The sequence below is a fragment of the Balearica regulorum genome, chromosome 4 (assembly GCF_011004875.1).
Source record: "Balearica regulorum gibbericeps isolate bBalReg1 chromosome 4, bBalReg1.pri, whole genome shotgun sequence".
Taxonomy (NCBI): Eukaryota; Metazoa; Chordata; class Aves; order Gruiformes; family Gruidae; genus Balearica; species Balearica regulorum.
This window is the reverse complement of record NC_046187.1, coordinates 17,139,723-17,160,539: the sequence shown is the minus strand read 5'-3', so window position 1 is coordinate 17,160,539 and position 20,817 is coordinate 17,139,723. Positions and strand designations below refer to the sequence as shown.

Here is a 20,817-nt window from a genome sequence, read left to right as displayed (position 1 = left end):
GGAAGAGAAAACATAAGAGTCCTTTACCACCCCCTTCCCCAGTCCCTTCACCACCCACACCCAGGCATAAGCCATTTTGCTCTGATCAATATAAAGGTCACAGAGTATTTATTTATTTATTTAAATTTTTTATGCTGGGTAAAACTGTCTAGTGGAACATTAAAGTAATGAATATGTTTAATTGAGTTTGTCACCCATGAAAATGCTGAACAGGATTGCATAGTAGGCTGTGCGTGCTCCACAGAAGGGACTGGATGGGAGATGAGTACTGTTTGCCTGTGGATTTCAGTGGCTGATTGTATAAATAGCTGAGATTTTAAAATGAACATCTTATCCGTTGTTCTCTTGAGAAATCTAAAATAAAATTAATAAGCACTCTGATTTATTTAAGAGCATTTGGATATTTAAAATTATTACTAATCTGATCTAATTCCCTATTAGTTTGGTTGTACTTGGGTGTATTTAAACAAAGAGCAGGGTAAGACCCTTGCACTGTGAATCCTGCAGCCAGGGATTAAATAGTACCTGGACAGCAGGATCTCAGGATCCTCAGTTGCAGGGCTGAGATTGTGGTGGAGATCCAGGTTCCCCATGAACGGAGAGTCAGGTTTTATAAACTCTTAAGTGCTGTAATTTTTTGCCTTCCTGAACAAAAATGACCCCAAATGACACTGAATGCTGCTAGAAGAATGTATTTATAGATTTTATCTCTCAACTACAATAAAATCTAAATGCAAATTAAATTCTTTGGGGTTTTTTTCTGATGGTTGGTTTGTTTGTTTGGTCTGGTACAGCGTAACTTTTTTTCGGAAATCTACAAATGTGCATCAGTTTTTTAAATAAACGATTTAGTTTTTATTTGTGGCAGTTAAATTTGCTGGCACATTAAAGTAACAATTATTCAATTACTGTTTCAGTTCTATAACCCATTTATAGACTTAATTACTTCTTGCCTATTCACATTTTCAAGATCAATAGTACTTTAAAATAAAATAAAATATATAATAGCTGATTGGTTTGCTTAAAAGGTAAAGCAAAATGTTTATTTAGTCTTCAGTAAAATACTGCTTTTCTAATTCGGGAGGCAACTGTGCTGATGGTGTCTTTTAACTATGGCATGTAATATTTTACGAGAGACATTGTTTATGATCGACATTCAAGGAGGGTTTTGAAGAAAAGGTGGAGTGGGGCACTTGTTTTCAAAACTAAAATGACAAAATAGCTTCCGAGTGAGGATTTTAATGTTGGGAAATTAGCTGTTATACAGCTATGAATCATGAGGAGAGGACTTCTTTATGTATAATCTTAATTTGCGATCAGCAATATGCTGAGTTTTCATGCAACTCAGATTTCAGAATCTCCTCAAAGTGGAAATTGAAGCTGATCATGCCGTCTGTTCATCTGGTGTTGCCAAAGCGTAATCACAGAACAGTTTGTCTAATGAGATTTTTGGAACCGTAGAACTTTACAATCAGCTCGTTTGTTTATTTTAAGTATTTTTATCTTAAATGGTAAACTGTATAAATCGTCTTGCCTCCTGTAAGGTGCAGTATCTTTTGAAATAAATGAAATGTGGATGAGATTAAAGTTCAGTCTGATGTGTCGAATCAACTGAAATTCTATAAATACTTTTTCATGTGCGGGAGGCGGTACTATTTGTGCAGATTAAATTAGATTGTACACCCTCATTAGTCTTTGCTCCACAAGTTGTTCCAAAACTGGTGGTGACAGCAGACAGAAATAAATGAGTTGTTTTTAAACTCAACATACTGTATGATAGTATGAAGGAGATAGTTGTTCTTAAATTCTTAAGTAGAATTCTGTGTTGTGTGGCTTATGGGTGAAAACAGGCAAATGCAAAAATCGGTTTTGAAAGTTGTAGTTCTGATAATATCAGAAATGATAAGACTGATTAAGAAAAATTAAAAATAAAAATCTGTTTGCCGGAATAAAAATGCTGAATTTAATTTGAAGTACGAGTCAGTTCCTGCAACTGGGAGTTTCTATTAATAAAATCAGATATTTGACAGGGAATAAAAGGTTGAATTGGATTTTCAGAAGGAATACTTAGTAATACACATGAAAGAAACGTGTTTGTCTTCTGGACCTTTCATCTACTATAGGTGGTGTGATGAGCGCAGAGCAGTGGTAATGATGCAGTTTCCATAGCAACTGGTTCATTGGCGGGCTAGACCTCTGTCTAGGGTGCTGTCAGTGTGCCTGGAGTTTCAGAGAACACAGCGTCCCAAAGAAGGTCTGCTTCCACCTAATCCAGTTTTAATTGAACTCCAGAGACTTTGAAGTGAAGCTGCAGACCAGGCAGACGCTATTCCAACTCGCAATGAAGGCCTTGCTCGGCTCGGCCTCAGCTGCTTCTCGCTCCCCATAACTTCTGTTAATGAGCGGTTTAAAGAATTGGCGTAGTGGTGACTGGTCGTGTTTCGGCAGTGCGGTTCAAGTTTCTGCTGTAAATCCTGTTATACTGAATTCAGTAACTTTATCGTGGCTGTACAAGGTGCACAGCTATCTCTGCTCTTTACAAAGTCGGTGCTTTTCCTTCCAGTTTTGAAGAAGTTGCATGCCACAAGCTTTTCGCCATGTGCAGGGTTTCCACTGCCACAAAAAAATGTTCGCTTCACAGGGTAAAAGCAATACTTAATTATTTAACTTGCTGCTTTTGCTCACAGTATCCATGTAATAAGTGTTTGAGTTTGCAGTGCACAGACCGATAGTGACAAGCAGGCTGTTGTCTTTTAATTGTTACTACAGAAAAGCGGAGGTCATCACATTCCTGTCTGTCTCAAAAAATAATCATCGAAATTATAAGCTCATCGTAAAATGGATGAATACCGGCGAAAGTACTGAGAGATTTTTGTACACAAGCGGTGCAACTTTGTCTCCTTTGTTACCTCTTTTGATGTTGTGCTCTTTAAAGGATATTTATATGCGTGTGACAAAAGCCAACCGCCGTGGTTCTCAGTAGCCCCGTAGAATTATACAAATCTGCCAATTAGTGTGGATGGGTTATGGATGTGGTACGGAAAGTGTCAGCGTGGCCCAAGTCTCATAGTTCCCCAGTTCCAGAAGTGATTAGCAACCGTTGACAATCTCTGGTCCTTTCATTGCATTTCTAGAATTTTGTATCGGAATAATTATTCATTTTTTCCTTTTCTTTCTGTGTGTTTGGGGGTGTTGGGAGAGAAGTTGTCTGTGGCACTTGTTTTGAGGGGAAGATGAAGGATTCAGTAAAAAGAAAGAAGGTGTGAGAGATGGTTTATTTTGTATGTTCTGATCTTTTGTGCTATCTGCTTTTGGTTTGCCAGTCTTCCTTGCTTTTAATTCACAAAAGTGGTACAATATTTTATACTTTATTGTCTAGTGCTTTTATAATGGTGCTTCAGCTTTCTGTGCTACAAAAATGCCGGTTATTTGTGAATATATGCTACAAAATCCTCCTTTGTTCAAAACCTATAAACAAGTGATTGGCTCCATTAACAGTCTTTGTTATGTTAAGGGCTTGAATTTCACTTTTTCTTTTTTATACACACTATATTGCTGAAGTGAAATTGCAGTAAGAATGATTTAACTAGGATTATATCTGAATCTCCTGTTCTGTGATGGATTTCTGTTAAGTGCTTTTGTGATTGCTAAAATTGACAAATCTCAGATATTCCTTCGCTTAAGGTTTGTTAATCTGAGGCAGAGAAGTGTCCAATCTCGCTGTCCCTTAACACGTACATAATTAAGCTTTGAAATGAAAAGGAAAAAGTGAAGCAACAAAGAAACAAAGTGGCTGAGGACTGAAAATGGGATTAGTTTGAATTGTGAAGGCAGACTAAGCATCTGTGTCTGTCAGATGGGATGACAGGAATTGTAACAAGTTACTTTGACAACCGCTTACTCCATAGAGAGATTATGCTGAGTTCATTTGCAGGTTTGTGTTTAACCTTAGCTGACAAAATGATACTTAACCTCTTATACAGCCAACCTTTATAGTTCCAGAATTAATGAATGTTGCCTTAACGATAAACCTAAGGAACATTTTTTCTTTAAAGACATTTTTTCTTGCTTATTTGTTACAAGCCTGTTATTACAATGCTAAAGTGAGTGCAGATACAGCTAACGGCACTGGTGATACATTTCAGAACGTGTTTTTATGCTTCGCTAAAGTACCAATCATTTCATAATGTTTCTGAAACTCCCTTAGTTATGGAAAATAGGCAGGTGTCTTTAAAGGAAAAAATACAAGGAAATTTTTAAAATCCTTGACATGAGTAGTTGAATTTTTTTCAAAAAATCCATTATAGGCTCATAGCATGATTTAAAGTTTGACAATATTTTAATCGTGCTGCAGGTTTTGCCTGTAATTGGTAGAATCCATGTTTGTGTGTCAAACAGTTTCTCTTACAAGATATTACCTATACTAACAACATATTTAAAACATTCTCTGTTTCTTTCTACTAGATTCTGGCATATACAGAAGGACTCCATGGAAAATGGCTCTTTTCAGAGATTCGAGCTATCTTTTCTCGACGTTATCTTTTGCAAAATACAGCACTGGAGATATTCATGGCAAATAGAGGTACTGTGAGTTTAGAGGAATGGCAGGCATTTGGATTTGGAGACAGGTGCATTCTGTTTGGCTGTTTAGTCATGTCTTTTTTGGGATGGATTTGTGTAGATAGCAGAAGGGCTTAGATTAAGTGTCTCAATATTTAAGTTAGTATATTTTTGTAATTTAGTTTCTGCTTTTTTTTTTTCCCAATGAGGGATTATGATCAAACATGATAACTGGGAATTAGCAATGCCTCACTTTCATTTATATCCACGTATTTATTTGGCATTCTCTGGAAAGTCTTGCTTAAGGCATACCTACCTCCAATCTATTGTGCATGACAGGGAGTTTTTTGTCCCTTAGTCGTTAGTTATACAAACCAAGAACGACATAACGAAAGAACTTCACTACTGCATTAGACCAGTGACTGGTATACCTTCATGCTTTATTTCTAGTAATAATTTCTTTCAGTTAGACCCTAGTGCAATTTAAAGAATTGAATGTGGATTTACCTTGTTTATGAACCCTTTTTTTACCCTCCCCTTTCCTCAGTTACTTTTTCAGACACACGTATGTACTATGACAAGTCACTCAAAATATAGTGCATTGAGACTTGGAGAACTTTCTTTGGCTATTTTCTCCCCCTAAATTTTATTTTAAACCAGACCGTATGATGTCTTTGCGGTTTAAACTAAGATTCTTCAGGTACTTTCAGTGCTTTTATACTGATAATGACATTTTGAAAAACAAATTTTGAAAACCTTATACAAAGACACCAAATAAAGTAGGTCTTAAGATAATACTTTTAAAATGTAAAACATTGTTTTGATAATGATATGAAACGTTGCTAAAAAACAGTAAAGGTTTCATAGGATAACATGTTTTATGCAGTTAGTATGCTAGTCAAAAAGTTTCAGTCAGGGCTTGAAATGGTCTCTAATCCTGAACGTGGCTAGTAAGTATTCAGACACGTATCTCTCAGATCATTGCCGCGCATAGTGTCCAACAGAATGTTAATCATGTGCACAAACGCTTTCCTATTTTGGAGCCTGTAGTTGTACTCTGTGAACTCAGAAATGTCCTCTGGTGATACCACAATTAGATTGTTACTTAGATTTTTGGATTGCTATTTCGTAAGTGTCATTGAATGTTTCAGACAAAATATGAAGATAATATTTTGAAGAATTTATCTTGAAAATATAGAGAAAGTAAACTAGTAAATATGTGATCCAATTAATATATAAACTTTTAAAATCAGTTCTAGACAGTCAATCTGTGCATTTAGTTTTAGCTGCTATTCAGAAAGGAAACCAAATGTAGACCTTGTAAGATTTGTAACAGTGACAACTTCTGTTGAAATTCCTGTTAGTGATAAATAAAAGCAGTTCTGGAAATTATAAAAAAATATATCTATAGTAACCTGAAAGAAACATGTCTAATCTTTTACCTGTTCAACACCTAAGCTTAGGGTTAGATTTTATTGTGCCAGAAAGCCTAAAATAAAAGGTGTAAAATCATGCCATATTTCAACTCTTGTGTTCACAGTGGGTGTCATGTTCAACTTTCCTGACCAGGCCACAGTAAAGAAAGTGGTTAACTGTCTGCCTCGGGTCGGTATTGGTACCATCTTTGGACTACCCCAGACCAGGTATTTTACAATTTGAGTTAATTTTATCTGTCAGTTCTAAGAGTTCTTTTCTTCATCATACCAGCCTATGTGGTTAGAAGCATTTACACCTACTGTTTTACAAACATGCACGTCCTCAGCCTGTCACTTCTGCTTGCTATTTACAATGTGTTTGTATAATTAAAAACTTTTAGATTTGAGACTTCTTTGTGATTTCTGTCTGTTATAGGGAAGATAGCTTCTTTTTGGCAGTGAGACTCAATCACTTACCCTACTTAAGGAAAATAGGTTTCTTTATGCTTGCCAACTCACTAAAATTTAAGACTGGTTGTAGGACTGATTAGCTTTTATGGTAGTGTTCAATTATATTAGCTTGACTGTAACATCCTTGAATCCTCTGTAGTATTTCAACATAGATGAAAATGATCGTTACTCATCAGAAGGATATTGTAGTGATGTGTAGAACAATATAAGCTGAACAGCATGTGAAGGATTGGTATGGTGTGCTTGTCTTTTAGCTCTGGAGGATATTGTTCAAATTTTACGTAGTGAGAAATCAGTATTACAGTGTCAGACTGTGTGTTCGGATCCTAAAACTGAAGAATATGATTCAGTTTGCTACATCTTTTTTAGCAGAAGACTAGGCCTTGATTACCAGATGTGTTCTGGATGAAACACAGCAGCACAGTTTCATGTTCACTGGGTTGATGGAAATAGAAGTTTTTGAGGTATACCCCATCTTTAGTTAGATTAGTACCTCTTGTATTTTAATGAATTATAAAATATTTTTATGTAGATTAATTTCTAAATTTTTGGAAGAATCAGCAACCCTTAAGGAGTTATCTCGATTGCTGTTACTTTAAATTTTTATTTTTTAAAGATTTCTGTGCACAGAAATGGCATTAAATAGTTGGGGATGTTTTCTGTTGTGTTTTGTAGTTTACCTTTTTTTAATCAAGTCCAGAAAAAATTCTCTTGAATTGCAATTAGAGCCGCTCTGTAAGAACTTCAGAATTTCTATTTCCAAAAGCAAATTATGTGTGAAAATTTTTAAATATACATGAAAGTGTAGACACATTTGTTCAAAGTTTCACATCCCTTTATACCAATAAATTTGTTTACAATATAATGCAGTTTATTAAAATAAAAAAAGATTCAGTTACTGTCACCGTTTTCTTTAATTATTTACCAATACCTTTAAAGATTTGTTAACTAAAACTATATGTAGATTTTTTTCACTAAATGATGTGTTTTTAGTATTTACAGATGTTTTTGTTATGAACAAAACAGTCTTGGGAATTTTATGATAAGCTCTTCTCTGCTTGATTTATCACTCCAAGGAATGACTCTATAGTCTTCTTTCACAAACATTAGGAAATCTGGCATCAAATTCTACAACTTTAATTGAGTTATTTATGACTAACTCCCCAACACTGCCCAGAATTTAAATCTCAAGAGGATGGACTTCATAATGAAGTTCTATCATCTTATCATTGTTTTCCTTTGTTCTTGAGGGATTTAAAAACCTCTCCTAAAAGATGACTTTATTCTTATGTGAAATTCTAAAAGTTGAGTAATTTTCTTATTTAATGGTCTGCCATCTCTCTAAATCACTAATAACGTATTTCTGTAATACATCAAGCCTTCATGGAGCAGCTGAATTTGCACAGCTGTAAAAGTTTCTGTTTGAAAGCTTTCACATCTTGACATACCCAGCTGTCAGATGTTTTAAGTCTTTTGTTCTTATTAGATTATAAAACTTTAAAAATGAACTTCAAGTATCCAAAATAACAATTCGACCTCCAGAGAAATCTAGCATAGAACTTGTAAAAAGAATATGTACAACCACTAAAATACAGATAAGTACAAAGGAAGACTCACCAGGTTTTCTCATTATTTTTTCCGTTTTTTCCAGACGTATTTCTTTGGCTAGTCCACGACAGATTTTCAAAGCTTCCAATATGACCCAGCGATGGCAACACCGAGAAATTTCCAACTTTGAATACCTGATGTTCCTAAACACTATAGCAGGTAACACAAATTACTGTAATGACTCAGAAACGGAGTTAATGGTGGCACAATCTCAAGAGACATGGGACACTACTAGATTTTACCCTTGTAATAAACTTTTTCTATGTACAATTTTCTCCTGAAGAACAACTTCATAAAATCCTCCTAAATGTGCTTTATTCATAATTATAGAATCATAGAATCTTAAGGTTGGAAAAGACCTCTTAAGATCATCAAGTCCAACCATCAACCTAACACCACCATGTCTAATAAACCGTGTGCCGAAGTGCCACATCTACATGTTTTTTGGACACCTCCAGGGATGGTGACTCCACCACGTCTCTGGGCAGCCTGTTCCAATGTTCCATATGTTTATGTAAGAATAGAGGGGCATGCAATTCGTAATGCTGTACTGAACTGCACTTAAAATATATCTCTGAAGTCAGAATATCTTGACTGTTGACAGGATCTACATAGGCTGTCTACTATTTAGGCGAGTCTCAGAAATAGTAAGTTCTTTATCCCTTAGAATACTAAGCTTTAATATTTCTAAGTACTATCCTCCCTAAATACTGCTGATACAACAAGTTCTCTGTAGGGCTGGAACTCTCTGGGTAGTCTCAGCTGGGGAGCAGGATGTTCCTGGAGCCAATAAATACTACTGTTACGAGATGCATGGTTGGTCTTGGAAAAGAGCATAGTGCCTGGATCACCACTGCTGCTGTGCCAGGACGCCATTTATCCATTCCCAAATCCTAATTCATACCCCTGTATGGTTGTCCTGACCCCTCATTCTGTAAATGCTAAGCTATATTTCTTTTAACCCATCTTACCCCATTAGCTTCTAACCAACTTGACTTCAGTTTAGTAAATTGTTAGGTGTCATGACCTCTCTCTTATTTTCCAACATATTTTGTTCTCAGAGCAACTTAAAAATTTCTCAATTTTCAGCTCTTTTCTGTGGTATTGACAGTGTTGAAAGGTCCGTTAATTCCCTTTCAGACTCAGCTCTTGCTAACACCATTGATAGAACAAACACCTCAGCTCGCACTAATTACATTTTATACAAATGGTCAGTTTTGCTAGTTTCTGGGATCAGTCATTAAGTCAGAGATGCCAGGATGCTGGCAGATTTTGTAAAAGTAGGGAAGTGGAATGAGGCAAGGTCATGACACTGTTTTCTGTGGCTCTAGTGAATGATCCTTTTCAGCTTTAACATATTATTGAAATAATAAAGTGAATTCCTACCTACTTGGTATTTGAGGTTAAAAGGAACAAAAAGATAACATTATGGGAAAAGGGAAAGTTTATCTGCCCATGGGGGAGAGTTAAAAGACTATCACGATGGTTATCCATTTGAAACAAAGCTAGATAGACAGACAGATATCACAGCGTCATGTATGTAGCCTTAATCCTGAATAAGAGATAATATATGACATAACCAACTGGTTAGGGAAAGAAAGAATCTAACTATACCATTTAAAAATTCTGCAAACCAGGATGGAAGAATACTGAATGGTGTAAGAAAACTGGAAAAAAGAAAAACTTAGGTGGAATTTTAGAAAATGTTTTCTGACAACCTAATAGATTGGGTTGTGAAATAATCTTCCTGGGGAAGAAGTAAAAAACTTGTCCTTTGAGACTTTTAAGACCAGGCTTGCAAAATCTGAGAACATACTGATTGGAGGTGATGTAAGTGAGTGAGCTTCTGCAACAATATCATAAAAAGACACAGGATCCGTGTAAAAATTATGCATTTTAAAATTATAAGCCAAGGTATGTGGTGTGTGTGTATGTATAGTATACAATTATTCTACTTGAATATTGTGTTTTTACTGGAAGAAGGATATTATTTCCATCTTACAGATGCATGAAGGTGCACATGTGATCCTGAAACCAGAACAGATTTTATGTTCTGGTAAATGTTGTCATATCCATAGATAGTCAAGAAAGAATTCCCCTCAAAGTGAATTCTCTAGGTGAAATGGTTATTAATTGCATAATTTCTCAATCTAAAATCCTGAGCTGCTTCATTCTGCTTTCACATGATTAATTTAATACAGTATGTAAAAGTATTGCTTTAATTTTTAGTATCAAGTCATTGCTGCTTCATTTTTTGAAGTGTTTCACCTTAAAGAAACAGAAGACAAGATGATATAAACAAGGAAATGCATAGAAAATGAAATGTATTTAACTGTCACTTTTACTGTATGCAAAAGAGTTTACAATTAAAGTGAAATGGGCTGCAGTGTTTTAAATACTAGCAATTTGTGAACTTTTTCATTATGCTTTTCAAAGAAAAGTAGAATAGTGAAATGATAAAAATCTGAAATAGAGTTCTTTTGAAGAGCATGTAAAATAATATTGTATCTCGAGAGGTTGGTATTTTAGTTAAATATAACTCTTAACTCACAAAAGGGGTTTTTTAATTGTTTGTCAGGTCGAACTTACAATGATCTAAATCAGTACCCTGTCTTCCCTTGGGTTATCACCAACTATGAGTCAGAGGAGTTGGACCTTACACTTCCTAGCAACTTCAGGGATTTGTCAAAGGTATTGGTCATCAGATTTACCTTTTTTTTCTCTCTAGTATTTATCACAGTAGCTTTCAGTCTTGTTAATGTTTTCTGCTGCATTTGATACACTGATGTTAAACGCACAACCATTAGCAGTGTTTCATTTCTATATGTGTATACTGATAATAGGGATCAGATTGTGGAAAAATGAATTATTAATGTATTCTTATTGCTTCTGATAGTATCAATTTAATAATTGTTAATGGAAGGTGCTTTTAGTTGGAGCATATGCGTTGTGTTTAATTTCAAATTTTAATGAAGTCAGCAGTGCTGAGGCTGTTGCAGATTAAAAATTAGCCAAATAATTTTCTGTTTTTCTGATGACAATTGCGCTTTTTTAGGAGCAAAGTCTATGATACTATTATATTTTAAGTACTTTTGAATCACTGACCTTATTCCCATAAGCAGAAACTTTATTTTTTCACTTCCTCTGTGTAATCCCTTCAGGTATGCTCAAGTAATGCAGTTGTCCTGTGTCAGAGAGACATTGTCAGTTTTTAACAACCTTTCCAAACAACTGCTTTCTGGCAGCGTAATCTTGTTTTCCTGAGGTTCTTTCCCAAGCAAACATATGCAGATGCAGTATTATACAACCTGTTTAAAGCTTTATATAATGTGATTATTCTCTTTCAGTCTTTTCCAAGAAAGGAATATTTCATGTTACAAAGTAGAAGCATCCCTCATTTTCTCTACAAAGACTGGGTGCACTGATCATCATACAGGATCTTTTTCTAAAAGCTAGCTATTATGGGAAATCATTGGCACATGGAACAATAGAGTTAATGAGTGGAAAAGTCCAACCGTTAATGTAGCACTGCCAAGTCCACCACTAAACCACATCTACATGTCTTTTAAATACCTCCAGGGATGGTGACTCAACCACTTCCCTGGGCAGCCTGTTCCAGTGCTTGACAACACTTTTGGTGAAGAAATGTTTCCTAACATCCAATCTAAACCTCCCCTGGTGCAACTTGAGGCCATTTCCTCTTGTCCTATCACTTGTTACTTGGGAGAAGAGACTGACATCCACTTCACTACAACTTTCTTTCAGGTAGTTGTAGAGAGCAATAAGATCTCCCCTCAGCCTCCTTTTCTCCAGGCTAAACCCCATCTTCCAATATTAGCATGTTTTGATGTGTTATGAAACCCAAACTGAATGCTTTCAGCGTTCTCAGAACAAGTTCTACTCAAAGGCATGGCTCAAGTTCACTTTTCATTACCTCCCTCATATTCCTGATTGTGTTTGACTTTCTTTCTATAGTAGTCTCCTTTACAAATTAAATAAAAAAAAATCTTACTGAAATTATTTTTTTTTAGGAATTGCAAGTTAAGGTTAGGTATTATAAAGTGTCAAATATGAATAACAGTTTTGTTAATATATTAGCTAGAAGTCCACAGTTAGTACAGATTTAAAGAACTGCAGTGCATAGGTTAAACCAACACTTTATTTAAGCAGCTTCTTATGGCATTGTTATGAACATCAGTCACACAATGATAAACCAAAGCAACTGAAATGGATTGTGGTTAATATTACTGTCAGCCTGACGAATGCTCCTGACAAATGCCAGGAGTGCACTGCCAGTCTGTTACCCTGCTTTGACTCAAGTGTTTATTTCTTAAGAGGTGACTATGGTTTGGAATGAGTATTACATATTATATTTATAGCTGTATATATTTTATTTATACAACACACACAGTTTCCCACCAGAATGTGTCCCATTTTCTGCATTACTTATGTTATTCAAAAGCACATTTTTTTCCTTTTCTTTATTCAGTGGAAGTAATAAATTGTGTTTTGTTTCTGGACTTGGATGAGAAAAAAAATAGAAGTAAAAATACATGGAAAATACTGAGGTATCAAAGCATGATTTTATAGTCTCAAAAGTTTGTTACAAGATCTTGCTGTATGCAAGTAGCTGTTGATAATTTTTCTTTCATAAGGCACAAAATTTCTGTAAGATCATAAACCGACACTACTAGAGGAAGAAAATTATGCCATTCTTAAATCTTCTTTTGTCTTCACTATAGCTGCATGTGTACATAATAATATTTTTATTCTCATTTTTATAATTTTCATGCAATATTTGCTAAATCATCATCAATTTTATAGTGGCTGTTATGTACGTAATGACTTCTTTTCCAGTCAAGTGTAGAAAAGCAACAAATAGGTCTCACCTTCAGTGAAGTGAGGTGTTTAATTGGTATGTGGGAGCTACTGATATCAAATACACTTTGACAGAAGAGATGTAATATATTTTTTTACTATGACAAATTAGACTAGTTTTGTTGTTCTAATGTAAACTTCCCTGTTGACTGTTCTTCAGCATGTCAACCTGAATTCTGTTGCAGGGTGCCCATTTTAGGAGCACAAATTCACTGCACATACAACTTGTGCTGTATATTTTCCTCTGTGAGGAAACAGTGGGATGGGCATGAAATCTACTTAGTTACCTCTTGTTACCCCATGGCAAAGAGATAGAAAGTAACAAATGTTTTGATGTGCACCTGTTATACTTTTGCAAATTTTTTAAAGAAATCTTTTTATCTAGAGAGGCATTAAAACTTGTACAGGCATTCTGTGAATCAGTGCTTTTCATGTAGAAATGAAAATTATGTTTTATTCAGCTCATGCTCCAACATAGTCAATGCAGGTTACTACGGGTTAAAACTGATACTCACCAGAAGGACTCGGTGTCCTTCGAAGCATAACGCATGTTCCAAAATTGGACACTAAAAGAAGGTGAGAGCAACAGCGTGAGAACTAACAAAAATGGGTGCAGTGGTGGTGATTTATTTTGGTAGGCAATTACATCTGGAATTTAGGCACTGAAACCTATGATGCTTGACACTGCTGGGCTCAGCATCTGCCCTGGTTGCCTTGTCACTGGTATTTCAGGCAGTAAGTTTCTCATATGTACCTGTGACAAAAGGTACCACTTAATTCAAAAGCATTCCAAAGCCAGATAGGATAAGCTCGGAAGGAAGGTAGAAATATTTTTCCTTTCAGGACAGTTCATGTGAATCCCTCCTTAAAACAGGACAGTACAGGAGATAAAATATTTCAAACTTTGTATCAGAATCCCTGGCGGTTAAGAAAAGGTCCAGTATATTTTCTAGAATTTTTGATCATCTCAGGAAACAGTGGTAGAGATATCAAGGCCAGCCCCCATCTACAGTCAGCCTGAAGCAGTGATACCTGAAAAGGAGACACATTTTTCATTATTAATTTGTTAGTCTGTTATGGATTTTGATATTTTTAGTTGAAGTATATTTATCAGATTCTCGTCATTATCAGAAAACAAGGTATCATGCTTTCTTTGGGAAATGCAACTTGCTGCTTTGAGGAGTGGGACACTCCATCCTCTCTAATATTGTATGCAGAATAGGGAATAGTTGAGAGAAATTATTACAGAAACTAGTTTATCACCTTGCTGTAGATATACATTTGATCTCCATACCTATTTGTGCAAAGGAGTTGACAGACCTAGACATTTGACATAATCATGTTAAAAGAAACTTTTGGGAGAAGGGAAGCATTCAAACAGGAAGCATACTCAGAGCAGTACCTTGATTTTTAGGGATGTATGTGTTGATACCATTTAGGAAACCATAAAAGAGCAAAATCTAGCTGAGAGAACAAAGACCCTTTCTTCCCAATCTGTTCTTTTTGAATATAAAGAGAGAGAGGTAAAAATGGATTGGGCGGGGGGGGGTTGTAAATGTGATTGGGATCCTTGCTTGTGGTAGGAGAGCTCAAAAGTCAAGTCCCTGTTTGAAGACAGCTGTGCAAGAGTATGAAGTTCTCTTGTTCACATCTCAGAGCAGTGCTATAATTTTAGGACTATTATGGGCTTTCTTTGTTTCGACCAGGAAATCTATTCTGGAATTAGAAATCATACCAACTAAAGTGCTGAGTAGCCTGTTATATTGACATGAAAAATTTTGCTTTAATAACATAAGTTTTTCCCATTTCTAAATGGGGGAAAGTGATTTTGTGTTACTCTCAAGTGCCAGTAACCCTCAGACAGATTCCGTTCGGGACTTTTGTGAATGATAAAATCGGTCAATTATCCTTTCTGACATCTGAGTCAATCTGTTGTATCATTTCCTTTAGCACATTTGCCAAAATTAGGAGACAAAGCTGCAAAATGGTCCCGTGGGTCTGTGACTGATCTGCTACAGTCGCCTGTTTTCTAGGTCCCAAGCTTGTTTTTGCAGCACCATGGTCAGGTACCCACCCAGAGCAAGTCCCCGTGCCTGCCAGCCTGGGCTCGGGCGGTTCAGCACCTCGGACAGGGGCCTCCCTGGGCAAAGTCAAGCCCTTCTGTTGAAAAGCAGGAACTTAGGCACGAGGAAGACTTGTTGCTTTAGATGAAGTAGTTATTGGAGTGTCAAGCCCGACTTAGGCATGATCCTTAGAGACACTAAACTGTTTGCTGTGTCTGAAACATTTCTAGCTCTTTCGGATTTTAGTATCAATCTCTGCTTGATACCCCCTTGTTTCACTTTCAAAGATAGAGATTTTTGTGCTGATCTGTTGGTTTGAGCTTCATGCAGCATCTAACTCAGTACCTTTTTCAGAATAAATATGTGATTTCCATGCATCTTTAGCTGCCTATTCCTCCACAACTCTTACAGACACCTGCTGAGACTGAAACTTCACCCAAATACATCTCTGAGATGATTTATCAAAACATGCTTTCTGAAATCCTACTCTTAGTACAGATAGAATTTTTGAAATATTCTGGGAATTTCCACTGCTCTGTTACAGTGTCATAACCATCCTTTTATATCTTTGTCTTTTTTTTCCTTGTCATTAGTTGGTTATTCTCTGTGTCAAACCATCTTCTCTAAAGAATGTGTAAGTGAATGACAGAGTGCATCTCGCTACCATTCTCTTACCTGTTCTCTTCCCGCTAGAGGCTTATTTTTTGAAGTCACAAGAAGCATACCCTTTGCAGTTCAGATGCATATAGCAGTTTCTAGGATCACTTAATTCTTTTCAAACAATCTTTTTTATTATTATTTATTTAGGTATTAGAGCAAAAGTCAAGTTTACAGGATCAATAAGAATCATTTTGGTAATGAGTCTAATAATCTTAAATCTTCCTCTGCCTCAAGGAGGAGTATTGTTTGGAATGCAGAAATACTCAAAGACAAGAAAAACAAGAACTCAGAATTAACAATGAACATTCAAAATGCTATTCTTAGTTTGTATCTGATGTTATTGTCCATCCTGCCCTTGTTTCAATTTTAGATACCCTGAGCATATGCAGTCTTACAATTGGAAATAAACTGAGGGAGGTTCATGACCTTTTAAATGATCACAAGAAACCATGGGGCACATGTCTGGTTATAAAATGTTCTAGCAATCAAAATAAAGTAATTTCACACATATGTCTTGGGCCATAGACATTTTAAATGTGTGTTTTCTGTCTTCCTAACGTGAAGTGAATGTTATTCTCTCGATACAGTCTCTCTTCCTTTTTATATTCATACATTTGAACTCCGGTAGTTTATGAGCTGGTATAGCACACAACTGTGTAATTCAGATTTGCAAACAAGCATGATGGTGGCTAAGTTGAAAATTGCACTCATACTGGAAATGAGGATGGGATTTATCTGACATAACTGGAGCTGTCTAAAACTGAGTTGATGAAACTCTTAGGGGCAGGAAGCCTGTTGGTGTCAAAGGACAATCCAGGTATAAAAATAGTGCTCAGAGAAAATGAGAGTATAGTAAAATAATAGTAATTATAATCTTTGTTTAAGGAGTTTAAGGTGGTTCTCAGGTTGTGGACTTACTTTGTCTGTCTCAAACTCAAATATTAGCAGATGAAAGTGTAGATCAAATGAAGGAAATCAATAGAAAAAGATCACTAGGAGCAGATGGTATGATCCTAAAAGCTTGAGTTGAATAATCTAGTAAGATTAGGAAAAAATAATTTACATGTAATATCCAGCCAATCGTTTGAAACTGCTTCAGTATCAGAAATACAAGGCTACTTTCCAAAGTGGGCTGGTCACTGGCATTCCAAAGGTCTTTTCTGTACTTCAAACTGTTCAGCATGTGTGTTAATCTGAAAAAAAAAAAAAAAAGGATTAAAAGGGAGCTGATAAAACTTTCTGACAGTACTAATCTGCTGATGGTATTGAAGATGATGGCTGACTAATCAGGACACCGTATGAAATGGGTAATAAAATGATGGATGAATTCATCTTAGGTAGGAGTGAAGCAACGCATGTGTAAAAAAAATATACATTGATGGGCTCTTACCTGACTATTTATGTTCAGGATCAGTATCATCTGATTGTAATCATTCTATGAAACAGTATAGATTACAGTAAAAATCTCTTTATACTTTCCCAACTATGTCTTTCTAGCCTACTGATGCTCTTTTTGTAGGGCTTGGTGCTTACACATGATAAACAATAATGTATATTTTGTGTGCCCTCAGAGTGTTTAATCTGCAGAAGCTGCAAGTTTGGGTCAGCTTTTAGCTTGAGGTCCTGTGCTGTTAGTGCAAGCCAAAATGATTATCGTTTTAGTTCTGATTGTCTTATACAGATCTGGTGTTTGATATGATGGCTGCTATTTTCTGTGACAGTGGCTTGTATGATCTGTTGACAGAGGAGCATGGTCTATGAAGGGAAAGCAGAGAGAGAATGTTTCCAATATTTCCTACCATGATTCAAGTGCATGTAGCTTCTCACTAAATCCTGTTTTTCAAAATCCATAGAAGGGTTTTTTAATTTTTTTTTTTTAATAAGTGAATGAGGATGCAGGGATTTCTTTCACTTGACAGATTTTGTCATGAATAGTATATACAACAATTAGTTTATGATCCATTTTTGAACTGTGGACTTTGGGAATCTTCCATGTTTTGCACCATTAAATATTGTTTATATTGACACGTTCAGACATTCTAGTTATTAGACCACCTTTAGATCAGTTTTTCCCACTGGTTTTGTTGTTTCAAAGGAATGTGAGAACTCTTAAAAATAACAATAAACTACATGTACAAATACTTTTAATTTAATTTGCATGCAAACAACGATTGTCTGCTTTTATTCCAGCCCTTTATTGAATTCTCAGTTTCCCTAGAATAGAAAATTGAGCTTTTAAAAAATTTTTATAACATAATGTGATCTGGTAAATTTTATGACATGTTTTCTGGTAAATAGAGTCTTTTCAAAGAAAGCTTGTAAGGACTGACAACTATTTAAAAAGCATGTTTACATAAAAAAAGCTCAATGGTTTTAGTGTGTGTAGATTATATTAAATTTATTTTAGAAAACATTGAGCTAAGAGGATTACAGATTTTCATCCCATATGCAGTGCGTCAGGAAATTCCCAGGGATCCTACATTTGATAAAAACGCTGATCACAGTCATTGTCATTTAGTTAAAGGAGCTGCTGGGAGATAGTTGTCTGCAGCCTAAGCTGTGCATGCAAGTATTAAATGAGGTGGCTGGTAGCCATTTATCTGTGTTTCTTCACTAGTGTAAATAAAAAGATATATCTAAGCAAAGAAATCAGTTGCATGTAAAAGAAACTGCAGGTTTGTTGTACTGGAGTGCTCTTGGCTGCTCTTGTATCATGTGCATCAGTCCGTGTATGTGGGAAGATACTGAGATGTTTAATATAAAGTTGTAAGAGAGAAGCCAGTCCAGAAGCTCATCTCACTCGACATCTTGCCTCTATGAATGGCCAGTAGCAGGACCCTCATGAAAAAAAGAAAAGAAAGAGGGCATGTAAAGCATCATCCTTCTCTTCAAATAACCTCCCAGGTTTGGCAACCAGAAGTTTAACTACTTTCTGAACTGCAGAAATTATTTAGACAGTCATGTTTAGTGACCATGCATGAACTAGTGATCTGGTTGTCTTTTTTTTTTTTTTTGTAACCTATTTATATTTGTTCTGCATTGCTCCCTGAAGCAATGAATCTAGAAACTTAATTATATGAGAAGGTTTAATTTTCTTTGCTTTGTAACTAGGGTAATTATGGCTTTTGTTTGTTTGTTCTCTGTGGACCATATGAAGTCTTGCTTGCTTGCAACTCTTATCTATACTTGAAAATGATTTTAGGTTTAGGTTGACATAAAAAGAACAGGAGGTATGTTCAGAACTTGCTTTACATTATTGTCCCATTTGTTTCCCTTCTCCCTACAATTTTTCAAGTATCGTAATTATCTGAGATACCTATATTCAGAATAATGGATTAGAATTGTAACTAGGAGCATAACAACCTGCCAATTCTAAAGGTGAAGAAGCCTAACTAGATGGAACATTAACAAATATCCAGAGGATGTCTATTCAACAAAGACGTGTGTTGACTTCAGTGATTGGAAAAGAAGGCAGTACACCTCTATGAATTTTTCTGATTTCATATCTTGATGTCAAAATCAGTAGAGTACACTCACTAATATTCATAATTATTGAAGTTTCAACATTGTGTATATAAAAAAGTGTTTGACAATAGAATTCCTTATTTCAGTGAGAAACCACATGAAATTCAAGTAGCTGCTTGTGTTGAAGTTCTCAAAAATTGAGTGTACTAAGTGACAAAAATACGACTTACAATTAATAGTAAAAAATAGTGAATCAGTTTAGAATTGGAGCAGAAATTATTGTGTATCACTTAAATGCTTACTGGGGAAGAAAACAAAAGTTCTGTCAAGTTCTGTCCCTTTGGCTGCAGCCAAATTTTGACATCCGAATTCATTGTTCTCCCCTCCTAGCCTAGTCTTTGATGTAGGATTTGGCCATCTGCTGTGAAACCAGTGCTTTTGGGAATGAATTGGTAAGGATTCTTTTTCTCCTTGGTAGATTGTTTCCATTTTTAAAATCTTTCCTGGAGCAGCTCAAGGACCAGTTTTGTTGATGAATGAGGGCAGTTCAAACAGTTCAGCAGATAATCGTGTTTGTTGTTTTCTTTGGGATACGGTTCCTTAGTGAATTTGAGTTAGACATGGATTAAAGGTAAGATGCCCTCTAAATAAGACGGGGGGAGTTGCAGGACCTAATTTTTAAGAAAGCAGTACTCAGTTGTTTGAGAGGAAGAATAGAGAGTTCTAGCAGTGAGTGAGAATAGATTCAGAGGGGAGCTGGTGGCTGTTCTCAAACACAAAAATGACAGATGAAAGAGTAGTGATGTACGTTATTTCAGTTTATTTCCAGATATTTCCCAGTTGATCTAAGTTAATAAAGTTTGGGTATAATTAAACCCTTGCATCTTGTCTTTATATCTCTGTCTGGGAAAAAGAAGTTTTACTCAGATGATCAGGAAGTCCCACTGACAATATTACAAATATGAGCCAGTTCTGGGAATTAATTATGGGTTGGTAATACATAAAGTAGGTAAACAAGCAGTCCTCTAAAAATGTAGTTGTGGTTAGCCTGCTGCAGAGCATACAGCACTAGACGTATTTCTGACAGTGAGAAGACTAACACAGGAACACCGAACACATTTCAGATATCTGTATCTTAAAATCCATTAAGTGGGCAGGGTACAGAGAAAACTTAAGGCTGAAAGAATTGCCTTAAAATGGAAGACCTGAAGAGTTCAATTTCTTTTGTTCATTAAGAAGTCTAATTATAGTCTATAAGTATCTTCATATATAGAAAATACTGGGCAAGTAGAGACTGTGATATGTCAGAGAGAAGCATAATAAGATTTCTTTGATAACACACCAGTAAATTCATAGCCGAGCTGAAGTACGTATTTTTTAGAATGAGGATCACAAGAAAAAGCTTCCAAGATAAATAGCAGATTGTCCATGTACTCAAGACTCAGAGGCCTTTCTGGAAAGCAGGTTGGACAAATACAGTTCATGCTATAATCAAGTATAAACAGTTGGGCTCAAAATCATGTAATGGAAAGGCATTTAATGGCTCGTCATACAAACACAAGGCTAGACGAGATGACCTCATGGTCCCCCTGGTCCTTTAAGCCCACTGAATATATGAAAAATGTCAGTAATGAAAACCAGATAGTCATCTTGAAAATAAAATGCATGAAAAACAAACATCATAGTTGGCAAAGATG

The 20,817-nt window shown here is 35.7% G+C and overlaps 1 protein-coding gene across 3 annotated transcripts in view; it reads left to right on the top strand.

The window, feature by feature from the left end:
• Nucleotides 1–20,817, top strand: part of LRBA (LPS responsive beige-like anchor protein) — a 419,285-nt gene that overhangs the window by 278,877 nt on the left and 119,591 nt on the right. For all 3 annotated transcript variants that reach the window (XM_075751281.1, XM_075751280.1, XM_075751282.1), the window contains 4 exons: nucleotides 4,465–4,582; nucleotides 6,101–6,203; nucleotides 8,098–8,213; nucleotides 10,633–10,745. In XM_075751281.1, coding sequence (XP_075607396.1) covers nucleotides 4,465–4,582; nucleotides 6,101–6,203; nucleotides 8,098–8,213; nucleotides 10,633–10,745 — 450 coding nt within the window. The remainder of the gene's footprint in view (nucleotides 1–4,464; nucleotides 4,583–6,100; nucleotides 6,204–8,097; nucleotides 8,214–10,632; nucleotides 10,746–20,817) is intronic.